Raw genomic sequence first — 14,888 nt, 5'->3', positions numbered from 1 at the left:
GACGGACAGACAGTCGGACAGAGCTAAATCGACTCAGCTCGTCGGCCTGATCAAGAATATACATATATATAAACAAAGAATTGGTTTCTTGGCGGTTCCTCGAAGAAGCTATTTATAAAAGTTACTGAAAATAATTTGGGACCACTCGGTCCACAGGTGGACCTAAATCATCACATCGCGGCATACAATTTTGGCTTTGCTTGAAGTATGGGAGCGGGCAGCTGCCTTCTGTCTGTAGACATCGCTGTGCATTGAGGACGAGGATGAGGAGTAGTCAATGTGGCTGTTGAATTGCGATTGCTCCTGGCGTTCCAGGAAACTGTCAGCTATCGCGCGATCCATGCCAGTATATTGAAAGTTCTGAGCACCACTCAACACATCTGTCTCGGAGTTGTCAACAGCACGACCACGTCGTCGTTGCTCATTGAACTCTGTCAGCTTGGTGCTCTTATTGGCGCGATAGGTGTCCGTTAAACTAACCGGATGGGCATAGAGTACAGGCGGTCTCAGGTGGGGTAGTGTCATGCCTCTATAGTGTGGTGGGTGAGCCGGCTGCAGCATGCTAGCCCCAAGGCTGGGAGGCATGCGTGGTTGTATCTGCAAATAGTTCAAGTTTTTATTTCTCAAAAATATTTATATTTATTTATATATAACATTTACCACATTGCCGGTAACTGTAGCTGGTATGAGCATAATGGAACGTGAAGCGGGCGTAAGCTTACGCCCTGATTTCTGTGGAAGTGGGAACGTGCCGATGTGTGTGGCATACATCCACAAGGCTGCCAGTTTCTTGTTGTTTACCTGAACAGAATGATAAGAGAACCATTCACAGCTGAAGAATTTTTCTATTACCTGTAGGCTAACCTTTTCATTGACATTTAAAGACGTTGCTTTAATGTACTGGTCCGCCTTTTGTTGATCCAATGCTATTGACGATTCGCTTGACTTTATGACATCGCGTAGCTCATTAGGTTGTGATCTGCAAGTAAATAAATTGTAATATATTAATATTTCAGTTTTATTTTCCAACTTTAAAAAATTTAGGTACTACTAATTATAAATGTCGTTTATTTACATAATGATGGCAAAGTATTACCACTGACCAGAGAACACATATACATACACTACGCGTCATCAGGTTAGCGCCCCCCTTTACACTCATTAATAGCGTATTTTAAGCTGTCGCTTATTTTTGCCAAACAATTTTTTGACAGCATTGAAAATGGGTTCAAGGTATAACAAGTAAGAAAGCTCTAGTCGAAACTGCTTGACTACGAGATCCCAGAACCCTTCGAGCAACTGATATTTCAATAATTATTTGCATATGCACACATACACGCACACACACAGACATACTACGCACGCATAAATACGCATTGGCTGCTTACTATGGATTCAGATTATGAATATAACATAGATATGCATGTATTTGCCAAAGCAGAAGTCCCTAGTATTTGAAATACGCCTTTTACAAATGTGAGGGTGAGGGGGTGAATTAGAGGTGGGGGGTAAATTTTGACAAAAAAAATTTTGATAAAAAATTTGGAGATCGGATGTCCACAAAAAAAGTTATTAAACAATTAAGTTCTCATAGTAAGCGCACACGGCGCCCATGCTTGTGTCTGTATGTGTGTATAAATGTTTGTGTATGTGTGTATAAATGTTTGTGTAAGTGTGTGTGTGTGTATGTATGCCTGTGAATGTCTGTGTGTGTGTGTATGTATGCCTGTGTGTGCGTGCGTGCGTGTGTGTGTGTGTTTCTTGTGTAAGCTGAAAGCCGCGAAAAATTATTGAAATTGCTATTGCTCGAAAGGTTCAGGGGATCTCGTAGCCGAGCAGTCTCGACTAGAGCTTTCTTACTTGTTTTATTTGACTTTATTTCATTTAATTTTTATACCCAGAACCCATTGAAAATGGGAAATCAGGGTATAATGGTTTTGTTAAATGTATGTAACGGGCAGAAGGAGACGTGGCAGACCCCACAAAGTATATATATTCTTGATCAGCACGACGAGCTGAGTCGATATAGCCCTGTCCGTCAGTCCGTCCGTCCGTCCGTCCGTATGAGTGCGTCGATCTCAGAAGTTATAAGAGCTAGAGAGCTTTATTATTTCGATAAATCATCCGATAACTTTTTATCGAGAATAATCGAAAATTGATTTTGTTTTTTTAGCCTTATTTGAACACTGTTAGACCTGGAAACTTCAAATTTGCGTTGTATATAAAGTTAATCAATACAAAGATTAACAATACTAGAGACTTGTGCATTGGAATGTACATACATATTCACCATATGATTACGCTCTGAAAGTTTTATTAAGATTGTATGTCCACAAAAGAAATTATTCAACAAATAAATTCTCAAAATATTGCTCACACTGTAGCGCAGCCCAAGCGCAGTCGCTGCTTACTGCGCAGTTAGCAGAGCGCAGACTTATGCGTGCGTGTGGATGCATGTGTATGTATGTGTGCATAAAAGAAGTGCAGAATGATTAGAATATCAGGTATCTCCTAGTTGAGCAGTCTCGACTAGAGTCTTCTTACTTGTTTTTGCTCCCTTTTCAAATTCTTATGGCTAATTTGATTTTTCATCTTCAAGCAAGCTCATGTTTTTGTTGAAATATAGAAGAATATTTACATTTTTAGGCTTCAATGCCGATCTCCGATGAGAAATGATTTTTCTACGTAGCGAGCACAGCTATTTTTAACTTGAATTGCAACACATAATGGCACGTCACAGTCAAATAATTGATGCCACTTGGGGAAGTCCAGCTATCAGTTGAGACAGAGCTATAATTTACTTGCTTAAGCTGATTCTTCACTTTAGTTTTCAGCTCATCATACATATTTTAAATATGCACATTTTGTAGCATTGTGCGGCTTAGAAATACATACCGTGGATCCAATAAATTTATTAAATATTTGAAGCCTTCGTCTTCCACGATACTGTACAGTTGTACATCTCGAGCTACCATTCGAGCAACCGCTCTGTCGATATTAATTTATTTTGATGATGACATTTCATATGTGTCATGGCATTTTACAAATTTATTTTATTTAAATTGAGATGCTCTAGCAAATTCGACGTATTGCCACTTGTTCTGTATTCTTTACCGCAAAGGCGACACTTGGCAAACATTTTGTTTTGGCACTTGTCAAAGGATGATCAGCCATGGTCGGATCACCGGTCGTATCTCTCTTATCTTTAATATTTCATAATTATTAATAAAGTTCAGGCGACTACCATGCATTGCTTTTTATTATTACTTACTTGACGGTTTTAGGAATTTATCCATACTACAATCCTACAATCAAATGTCACAAAGAAATAAATATATCGATGGTGCAAAAAAGCCATCGATCTATCGGGATATTCAATATCAATCGATAGATCGGTAACAGCCATCGATAGATTTGCAGCCCCAATTAGTGATGTAAGTATGAATGAAAACATCGATGTCGATGTCCATCAATATTTTCAAAATCAAGCATCGATGTTGGATTAATACATCGGATTGAAATTTCGATGCATCGATGTATTTTTATTATTTATTGTCTTTTACTTTTTTACTGGTGCCCTCATGGCGTTATTATTATTAAAAAAAATAAAAAATAAAAAATATTCAACATTATTTAACAAACATAAAAATAAAAATGAGCTTTCATAGCAGTATTTTGCTTAAGGCCTAACTTTAAAATTTTTAACATAGCATATATAAATAGTCATAGCAGTTTTATACATTTCACTAAAACTAAACAGAATTACATATTATTTTAGAGGGAACAGACAATGATTTCAACGGAAAAAATTTGATTGCAATTTCGAATAAATTAGGACAGATACTTTTCATACCTTCCCAAAAAGACATAAGGTTGCTTTCAAATGGGGTTAAGTGCATTCGCAGATAATGTTTTGCAAAACATCGATGCATCGTTCAACATCGGTATCAGCACTAACCACAGAACACATAGACCGGACAAGCAGTGTAAAGCGTTTTTCGCACTTTTTTGCGAGCATTAGTTCCCAGACCACTTCGTATTTGCTCGGCTCCTCACTTTTAGGGTCGGGCTACGAAAATATGGGAACACAAAATCATTCGCTTCATGCGCTCGGCCGAGATGGTCGACTGTTGAACAAAAGATCCCTCTGTGCTCAATCCCAGTGGCGACGACATGAATGAGGTCTGTTGAAATAATGCATTACATACGAAAAAAAAAGTAATGCATTACCTATGAACATTTTTTTCAGCGCATTTGTAATGTACAAAATAAAAAGTGCTACTCATACGACAGAATCGAGCTCTTGTCAACTTCGTTTCTGTATGCCCCTTCCCCGCTAACCAACAAACGATTTTCGTCTTTCGTTGCGTCGCGACGAAATCGCCGAATTTCGTTTTGGACTTTACCGTTTTTTGCATGGAATGCGTGTCTTCTTTCGTTTGGTTTTTTTGTCTATGCCTATTCCTTTTGTGTGTATAGTGTTAATGAGTGTAAATACAAGTTAAACAAGTAAGAAAGCTCTAGTCGAGACTGCTCGACTACGAGATCCCCTGAACCCTTGGAGCAATAGATATTTCAATACTTTTTCGCGACTTTCAGCTTACACAAGAAACACGCACACACACACACACACACGCACGTACGCACACACAGGCATACATACACACACAATCACCCACGCATAAGCACACATGGGCTGCAGTGTGCGCTTACTATGAGAATTTAATTGTTTAATAAATTTTTTTGTAGATATACGATCTTCATAAAACTTTTAGATTATGATTATAACATGAATATGCATGTATTTGCCAAAGCACAAGTCTCTAGTATTTGAAATACGCCTTTTACAAAAGTGATGGTGAGGGCGTGAATATAGGGGTGGGGGGTAAATTTTAACAAAAACCGAAATTGTATAAATTGCATATAAGCATACATTAAAAATTTGGAGACTCTAGCAATAAAGGTGTAGAAGATATAATTTTATAACTGGTTTTCGATAAGGTTTTTTATCGATAAAAAAGATCGGGATGAGTTATCGATTTTTAATGATAAACTTGATATGCGCGCTGTAATTACGGACATTTAAAAAAAAAATTGAAGTCTCTAGCTCTTATATCTTCGGAAATCGACGCGTTCAAACATACGGACAGACGGACATAGCTATATCGACTCAGCTCGTCACCCTGATCAAGAATATATATACTTTATGGGGTCTGCCACGCCTCCTTCTGCCTGTTACATACATTTCAACAAAACCATTATACCCTGATTTCCCATTGAAAATGGGTTCAGGGTATAAAAACATTCATTCTGATAGGCAAACCCACGATCATTGAATGAAATCAGGTACTTAAACATAAGCGCGCCTCTTCAATTAAAACCCAAAATCGTTCACACCATTCTAAGTTGAGGGAGGCACACGCCTATGTTCATCTCCCAAACATACAAACAAAGATATACACACACGCACATGTAAAGGCACACAGGCATACAAATGGCTCTACAAGATATATCCCATAATTGTGAGCAGCGCATCCCATGCGTATATATGTGAGGACTTCACAAGATCGACCAAATGCAAATGCTGGACTGTAAAATTGCTACGAGCGCTCGAGCGGCAAGAGCTTCGCACACAGGCATAGTTCATAGTACATGCAGCATACTGTAAGTGTGTGTGTGCATGCTCGTCGCGAAAACATTTTAATTATGCGCACCAACGCTTTCATACCCTTCCCACAAATAATAACGAAAACGCATGGCAAACGGTTTGAAAAATTCGGTATACTCTTCACACAGAAGGGAAGGCATGGGCTCTCGCTGCGAAGAAATTTCAATTTGTGAGCAGTGTTGCCGAAACTTTTTCAGCAAGAGTAGCAAAACCGAAGTCTGAAAGTAGCTAGAAGTAGCCAACTTTCTTCTAAAATAGCTGAAAAAGTAGCAAAAAAGAAAACAGTGCTGTTTTTTCATAAAAAGTCGACTTTATTAATTTAATTCTGATAATATCTCAATATGACCACCAGCTCGTCATTTTCACCATTGTCGCTTTTATAATTTGCCTTTTTAAGGTAGTTGGGTGGAACGCTATACTCATAGCAACATTTGCCATATCGGCGTAATCCATATGTTTTGTGGACATACAATCTTAATGAAACTTTCAAAACGTGATCATATGGCTAAAATGTGTGTACATTCCAAAGCACAAGTCTCTAGTACTTGAAATGCGTTTTTTACAAAATGATGGCGTCAATGGGTCAGGGTATAAAAACTGATAAGAAATGAATTTTGCATAGCATATTAGAAAGCTTACCTATTCTTCAGTTGTAGTATTAATTCTACACAAAGCTCAGTACATTTAAATCATTTACATTTAAAAAGTATCGAAGCGAATTTTGTTATAAGTTCGCTTGCATTTTAGCTAAATTTAATATTTGAAAATAGCCAGATTTGTAGCTAATAGCTGTTTGAAAATTTTTGTAGCAATCGGCCTTAAAAAGTAGCCTGATCTAGCTACAAAATAGCTGATTCGGCAACACTGTTTGTGAGCGCTGCTTGTGCTCACATGCATACATGCATATACATATTTGAGAGAGCAGAGAGCATCGTGAGAGAGAGAGAGCAAGGGAAACATTCAGCGCAGAGGGATCTTTTGTTCAATATTTGACCATCTCGGTCGAGCGCATAAAGCGAAATGATTGTGCTTTCGTATTTTTTTGTAGCTCGAACCCAAAAAGTGAAGAGCCGAGCAAATACGAAGTGTCTGGGAGATAACTCCCGAAAAAAGTGTGCAAAACGCTGTACACTACTTGTTCGGTCTATGTGTTCTCTGGTTAGTGGTAGTTGGCAGTAGAAGTTGCAGCCATCTATGCGCTATCACAAAATACCCAACTATCGTATAGTTCGATATACATCATGTGTAAACGCATTGTACATCTCTTATTGCATAGCGCTGTCCTGTTGTTTCGTCAAAGAACGTATTAAATCAGATTTAGTAGAAGCTGAAACTTTCGGGGTCAGTGCTCAACGCTTGATTTGATTACTTATTTACAAGCTAATTCAGTGCGTCAATGCGGTGCACATAGGTTCTCAAACAAATTATTGATTTTTACAAAAGTACAGATACATAAATAGATAAGTGGGTAAACTGTTGTTTTTTTTGTTTGGCTAAGAGCAAATCATAATTAATAATACAGTCGACTCTCGTTATTTCGAAATTCAAGGGACTCTTAAAATATTTCGAATTGTCGAGTGTTTAACCATATGAGTACGAATTACCGCGTCTTAGCAATGATTTTTAGTTCGAATTACTGAGTGATAACTTTGAATTAATGAGAGGTTCGAAATAACGAAATAAATAATACGATAGTTTTCAAATCATCGCATTAAATGTAAAATATTTAATAAAATAAGTATTTTGAATTCAACAAAAGTAAGAAGAATACTCTAGCCGATAGTCGTCAAGTAGCAATCGATATTAAAGTAGTCGCAATCGATTCCAAGTACACAAAATAAAGATAAGCCTAGTCTAAAAGCCATTTCCGCTGGGTTCATTCCCATTTTAATTTTATTTACCATATATTGCCAACCGTCATTTAAAAATAACAGCGAAATAAGGACAGCGTAATTGGCGAACTGCAATCAAAGCATAAAAACAACAGCAAGCTCGCCACGTCAGTGGGAGTGAGCGAGAAGCAACACCAGCTAAGTGCAGCTGCGATTAAGACCAAACCCCAGAACGTTAACAAACGGCTTTTGTGGCAACTGTTCACTCCCCCAGCAATGTTAAATAACTTTAAAAACCGCTTTATATCGGCCATAGAGCCAGATCTGAGCTCTGCCGATCTGTTGCCAGATAAGTTTCCCTATGGACGGCCTCCATTCTTACAGCTGCTCACTGCCGACGAATTACGTGCCTCTGCTAATCATAATGTTCGACCGATTATTGTGCCGCGCGACCTAAACTTATTGCCCTGGGGCACAGGTTATGCCGAGTGCATAAACTCTGGCAAATCCAAGTGGAATGAAGATCAAGCTGCCTTTTGTCGGTAAGTCCCATTAATCTTGTCCATTAGCCAGCCAAATATTAAGGTGGAAACAATAAATGCAAAAAATATGTACATATATGAATATTGCTAAATAGTTAAACTATTATAGAAAATTAAAATACAAAACCAACCATGTTTTCTTGTACGAAAGACCATAAATATTGCATATACTCAAATAGTTAAAAATGATATCCCATTGTCAATGGACTCAGGCTATAAACAAGAAAGCTCTAGTCGAGACTACTCGACTGCAAGATCCCCTTCAAGCAACAGCTATTTCAATCATCTTTCGCGTATTTCTGCTTACATAAGAAACACACACACACGCACGAACACAAAAATCGAATCTACATTTAACATTTGGAGACTTTAGCTCTGAAGATGTAGGAGATATAATTTTATAATTGATTTTCGATAAGGCTTTTTATCGATACGAAATAGCTGGATGAGTTATCGATTTTTGGTGATAAGCTCGATATCCGCGCAATATATGCAGACATATTTAAAAAAATTGTCTCTAGCTCTTATATGTATCTTCTGAGATCGACGCGTTCATACATACGGACAGACGGACGGACAGACAGACAGACAGGCGAACAGGGCTAAAACGACTCAGCTCGTCACCCTGATCAAGAATATATATACCTTGTGGGGTCTGCCACTCCTCCTAATGGTTTTGTTGAAATGTATTTCAACAAAACCATTATATCCTGATTTCCCGTTTTCAATGGGTTCAGGGTTTAAAAATATCGCACGACATGCTACAATATATATTGATGATTATTAAGAAGTAGACTAACTAAATTATCATACCTTCACAGACAAGTGCTGACGGATCCGGAAAAAAAGTATCCCGATCTGCCCTATACGTATTTTGGAATCTTCGATGGCCATGCTGGCTATGGGGCCGCATTAGCCGCCTCTTATCAATTTCATGATATACTACACGAGATGCTGGTGGACTGCAGCGAGCTGTTGCTGCCACGCGATGAGGTGAACGACAACAGCAAATCTCATCAAAATCCGACATTTCCGCATCCGACCTACTTTCAGCGGCGGGTCAGCAGGGATGAACTTATTATCGGCGCACTAGAGAGCGCCTTTTTCCATATGGATTGGCTAATAGCACAAGACAGGAACTACTACAGAGATGCAGGTGGCTGCACGGCCTGCGTCACACTCTTTATTGATGGCAAAATGTATGTGGCTAATGCTGGTGATAGTCGTGCTGTGCTCTGTCAGAGACGAGCGGGAGCTGGAGTCGCAGCTAGCGTAATGCAGTCAACAGCAGACCCCAATAAAACTCAGACGAACCCGATGGACGTCGATAACAGTTACCCGACGGCCTATTCTGCCGATCATACGCCGGAAACAGAACGTGAACGTTTAATGAACGTGGCACGCTTGAAGCCCCAGCTAATGGGCCAACATTATGTGGCCATGGAATATGCGAAGCGGCCACATATTACAGACATGGGAAAACGTATACTATGTCGCCAGGGCACCATGAAGGGTTGGTCATACAAGACGTTGACGCGCAATGATCTGCGCATACCTGTGGTTAACGGCGAAGGTAAACGCAGCCGATTGCTGGGCACGCTTGGCGTAACTCGTGGCTTTGGTGATCATGATTTATTAGCCATTAATACAGGCGTACAAATAAAGCCATTCCTAACGCCACATCCCGATGTGCGACAGCGTGATCTCAGTCAGGTTGTTAGCATACCCGATGAACACAACGAGGATGGTGATTATGGTATACTCGTAATGGCTACCGATGGACTCTGGGATGTGTCTGAAAATGATGCCGTCTCACGCATCGTCTTCCAAATGTTGTCACGTTACCCCAAGGAGAAGCATCGTTATACAATGGCCGCCCAGGAACTGGTAGCACGCGCCCGTGGAAAAATCAACGATTCTGGTCATTGGCGCCTAGCGGACAGCAAAGCTGCGGCTACTGTCGATGATATTTCAGTTATTGTGATTCCAGTTTATCAGTATTACAAAGAGCATATTGACTGGACGCACAACGATACGCGTGAACTTGAGAGGCGACGGCGCAAGGCAGCCGAAGACAATATGGCCCAGGAAGCAGTAAATGATTTTAATGACATTGCTGCTGAAGAGGCGCATGTTGTGGAAGAACGACCGCAGCAAGTAATCGCAAAGGCGGAACAGGTGATTGCAGTGCCGAACCAAGAAGAGGAACGGCAGAAGGAAGATCAGCATGTTCTGTCTGAATCAGAGGAAACTCTTGTTGAGAAACCAAACGATAACACACCACTTCAGGCGCGCCTCAAAACAGTTACCGAAACACTTCAGCAAGTACAGCTGGAAGCCCGTGCAAAAGGTATATAACTTGACCAATATCTCACTACTTTAACTTAACCTGTTTTCCAATCACAGCAACATTGGAGGAGAATACAGAGCTGTCAGCAGAAGCAACGTCAACTGTAACAACAACCACATCAGCAAATAAACAACGCAACAATCGCAAAGGGAAAGGCAATAAGCAGTAGAGAGAGAATGCGATAATCTATATATTATTATAATATATATAAATATAAAGTATATATACAATATATATATATATATATATATATATATATATATATATATATATATATATATATATATATATATATATATGTTTTCAGAGGGGAATTTCAGTTAGGTTCAAGAACGTGCATTGTACAATAATTTTAGTGTATGAATAGATTTGTTTTTGCTTTTTTTTTTTATCGTCATTCGTATATCTCAATTTATGTATAAACACAAACGTATTCTTTGAAAATATAATAAAGAGACGCAAAGACCAATTAAAAACAAGTAAGAAGGCTCTAGTCGACTGCTGCACTAGGAGATACCTTGAACCCTCCAAGGTGATATTCCAATCATTCTGCACTTCTTTTATGCACACATACACATGCATCCACACGTACAATAAGCACGTGCTCTGCTAACTGCAGTTAGCAGCGACAGTGCTTGGGCTGCGCTGCAGTGTGGGCAATATTATGAGAATTTATTAGTTGAATAATTTGATCTGTAGACATACAATCTTAATGAAACTTTCTGAGTGTGATCATATGGCTAGAATGTGTGTACATTCCGAAGCAAAGTCTCTAGTACTTGAAATACGTTTTTTACAAATTGGGTCGCACCCAGGGGTACCCAAAATGTAAATTACAAAATCTTCGTATCGATCAACTGTATATACACAGTAAATCTGAAGTCTCTAGGCCTATAAGTGTTCAAACAAGTCTGAAATACCAAAATAAAAAATTTGGATTATAATAAACTTGTATTGCGTATGGTACACACGAGTATGCATTCCAAATTTCAGCTCTCTAGCTCTTATAACTTCTGAGATCGACGCACTCATACGGACGGACCGACGGATAGGGCTATATCGATTCAGCTCGTCGTGCTAATCAACAATATATACATATACTATATATGTATAGTTTATGGGGTCTGCGATGATTCCTTCAGCCCGTTACTTTTTCACAAAACCATTATACCCCGATTTTCTATTTTCAATGGATTCAGGGTATAAAAAAAAAACAAGTAAGAAGAGTCGAGACTGCTCAACTACGAGATCTCCTGAACCCTTCGAGCAACTGATATTTCAATAATTATTCGCATATGCACACACACAGACGCATTGGCTTACTATGGGACATATGATTTCCCCATTTTCAATGGGTTCAGGGTATAAAAAAACAAGTAAGAAACGATTTCTTAGAAATCTCTAGTCAATGCTGTAGGATGAGATCCCTTGAACCCTGCGAGCAACTTCTAATTATGTATATTTCAATAATAGCTTCTTTTCTGCCTACACAAGAAACAGCACAGCACTCACACAGGCATATGTACTAGAGAGCTGCATGGCCGCACTCATAGCCTAGCAAAATAGAGTGCACTTGAATTGAGACTGAGTGAGTGAGTGATAGGTATACAATGTGTTGATAGAGTGGGAGATAGCATGCACTCAATATCTCATATCTCCCTGCCTTTAGTAAAAAGAATGAGAATAAATAAGACGTAAAGAGCAATACAACAGTTAACCAAAGCATTTCGGCGTCGAGGCACTCGAGTTTTTGAATGCATATATCTTCGTGTCAACACTTCGTATTTGCTCGACTCCGTCGCTTGAGGCTCGAGCAGTGAAAAAATCTCACCCCAAGATCAGTGCGCTTCGAACCAAAACCCATTGAAAATGGAAAATCAGGGTATAATGGTTTTGTTGAAATATATGTAACAGGGAGAAGGAGGCGTGGCAGACCCCACAAAGTATATATATTCTTGATCAGGGCGACGAGCTGAGTTGATTTGGCCCTGTCCGTCTGTCCGTATGTTTGAACGCGTCGATCTCAGAAGATATAAGAGCTAGAGACTTTTTTCCTAGCTCCGTCTATAGCACGCGCATATCGAGTTTTGCTTTAAATATCGATAACTTGCGCCGTGAAAAACATTATCGAAAACCAGTAATCAATTTATATCTCCCACATCTTTAAAGCTAGAGTCTCCAAATTTTTTTGTACGCCTTTTACAAAAATCCGAAATTGTATAAAATACATATAAGTCTAAATTTAAAATTTGGAAACTCTAGCTCTAAAGGTGTAGGAGATATAAGTAAAAAACTAACTTCCGATAAGGGTTTTAATCGATAATTAAATATCGGGAGTAGCTATCGATATTTAGAGAAAACCTCGATATTCGCATGATATACACGGACCTAGGAGTCTCTAGCTCTTATATCTTCTGAGATCGACGCGTTCATACATAAGGAGTGACGGACAGGGCCAAATCGACTCAGCTCGCCGAGCTGATCAATATATATACTTTGTGGGGTCTGCCACGTCTTCTTCTGCCTGTTACATACTTTTAACAAAACCATTATACCCCGATTTCCCATTTTCAATGGGTCCAGCTCTAAAGGTGTAGGAGATATAAGTAAAAAACTAACTTCCGATAAGGGTTTTAATCGATAATTAAATATCGGGAGTAGCTATCGATATTTAGAGAAAACCTCGATATTCGCATGATATACACGGACCTAGGAGTCTCTAGCTCTTATATCTTCTGAGATCGACGCGTTCATACATAAGGAGTGACGGACAGGGCCAAATCGACTCAGCTCGCCGAGCTGATCAATATATATACTTTGTGGGGTCTGCCACGTCTTCTTCTGCCTGTTACATACTTTTAACAAAACCATTATACCCCGATTTCCCATTTTCAATGGGTTCAGGGTATACAAAATAGAAAACAAGTAAGAAAGCTCTAGTCGAGTGTGCTCGACTACGAGATCCCCTGAACCCTTCGAGCAATAGCTATTTCTATAATTTATCGCGTCTTTCTGCTTACACACACACACGCATACACACACATACACACACACACATACACACAAACATACACAAACACGTACACAAACACGTACACACACAAGCACCCACGCATAAACACGCATGGACTGCAGGGTGGGCTTACTATGGGAAGTTAATTGTTTAATAACTTTTTGTGGACATACGATCTTCATGAATCTTTCAGATCGTAATTATAACCATAATATGCGTGCACTTGCCAAAGCACAAGTCTCTAGTATTTGAAATACGCCTTTTACAAAGGTGTTGGTGAGGGGGTGGATATAGAGGTTGGGGGTAAATTTCAACAAAAACCAAAGATGTAAGAGATATAATTCTATAACTGATTTTCGATAAGGTTCATTATTGATAAAAAATATCGGGATGAGTTATCGATTTTTGGTGATAAGCTCGATATCCGCGCTGTATATACGGACATTTTAAAACAAATTTGAAGTCTCTAGCTCTTATATCTTTTGAAATCGACGCGATCAGGACGACGAGCTGAGTCGATATAGCCCTGTCCTTCTGACCGTCCGTCCGTAGAGCAAAAGAATCTCAGAAGATATAAGAGCTAAAGAGCTGAAATTTGGCATGCATACTCGTGTATACCGTAGGCAGTACAAGTTTATCATATTTTTTCGATAACTCATCCGATAACTTTTTTATCGAGAATAATCGAAAAATCGGCTTTGTTTTTTCAGCCTAATTTGAACATTTTTAGACATGTAGACTTCAAATTTGTGTTGTATATAAAGTTAATGGATACAAAGATTTTGTAATTTACAGATTTTAGATACAAAGCCCCCTTCGCATTTCAAGTACTAGAGACTTGTGCTTTGGAATGTACACACATACTAAACATATGATTACGTTTTAAAAGTTTCATTAAGATTGTATGTCTACAAAAGGAATTATTCAACAACTAAATTCTTATAATATTGCCCACACTGCAGCGCAGCCCAAGCGCAGTCGCTGCTAACTTCGCAGTCAGCAGAGCACGTGATATACGTGCGTGGAAGAAATGCAGAATGAGTAGAATATCAGCTTGGAAGGTTCAGGGTATCTCCCAGTCGAGCAGTCTCGACTGGAGCCTTCTTGCTTGTTATACCCTGAATCCATTGAAAATGGGAAATCAGGGTATAATGGTTTTGTTAAAAGTATGTAACAGGCAGAAGGAGGCGTGGCAGACCCCACAAAGTATATATATTCTTGATCAGGGCGACGAGCTAAGTCGATTTGGCCCTGTCCGTCCGTCCGTCTGTATGTATGAACGCGTCGATTTCAGAAGAAATCGAGCTAGAGACTTGAAATTTTGTTTCCTAGGTCCGTGTATATCACCCGCATATCAAGTTTTTCTTTTTATATCGATAACTACTCCCGATATTTTATTATCGATCAAAAACCTTATCGAAAGCTAGTTATTTAATTATATCTCCTACACCTTTAGAGCTAGAGCTTGCAAATTTTATATCTA

General features: G+C 39.1%; 2 protein-coding genes across 4 annotated transcripts in view; one reads left to right on the top strand and one right to left on the bottom strand.

The window, feature by feature from the left end:
* Positions 1–80: 80 nt before the first annotated feature.
* LOC6586334 overlaps positions 81–14,888 on the bottom strand; it is a 72,230-nt gene continuing 57,422 nt past the window's right edge. The window contains exons 4-6 of one of the 3 annotated variants that reach the window (XM_015160529.3): positions 865–979; positions 661–801; positions 81–597 (exon numbers count right to left, since the gene is read on the bottom strand). In XM_015160529.3, coding sequence (XP_015016015.1) covers positions 163–597; positions 661–801; positions 865–979 — 691 coding nt within the window. In that variant the 3' untranslated portion in view covers positions 81–162. Of the gene's footprint in view, positions 598–660; positions 980–14,888 lie in introns of all 3 variants that reach the window. The other 2 variants (XM_015160528.3, XM_032733199.2) reach the window with 2 other exon arrangements.
* Positions 7,177–10,955, top strand: LOC6586333 (protein phosphatase 1H). Its single transcript, XM_002011913.4, has 3 exons — positions 7,177–8,042; positions 8,864–10,392; positions 10,449–10,955. Exons 1-3 carry the CDS (start codon positions 7,777–7,779, stop codon positions 10,559–10,561), a joined length of 1,908 nt encoding a protein of 635 aa, XP_002011949.1. The 5' UTR covers positions 7,177–7,776; the 3' UTR covers positions 10,562–10,955.

The sequence above is a fragment of the Drosophila mojavensis genome, unplaced genomic scaffold (genome assembly GCF_018153725.1).
Source record: "Drosophila mojavensis isolate 15081-1352.22 unplaced genomic scaffold, ASM1815372v1 contig_136, whole genome shotgun sequence".
NCBI classification, from domain to species: domain Eukaryota; kingdom Metazoa; phylum Arthropoda; class Insecta; order Diptera; family Drosophilidae; genus Drosophila; species Drosophila mojavensis.
Note: the sequence above shows the minus strand (reverse complement) of the source record. Positions and strands in the feature narration are given on the sequence as shown.

Excerpts from the sequence above, each read along its gene's own strand:
- LOC6586333 (XM_002011913.4), top strand. The coding sequence starts at position 7,777 with ATGTTAAATAACTTTAAAAACCGCTTTATATCGGCCATAGAGCCAGAT. Across the intron at positions 8,043-8,863 it reads GATCAAGCTGCCTTTTGTCG|ACAAGTGCTGACGGATCCGG; the intron begins GTAAGTCCCATT and ends ATACCTTCACAG. Across the intron at positions 10,393-10,448 it reads GCTGGAAGCCCGTGCAAAAG|CAACATTGGAGGAGAATACA; the intron begins GTATATAACTTG and ends TTCCAATCACAG.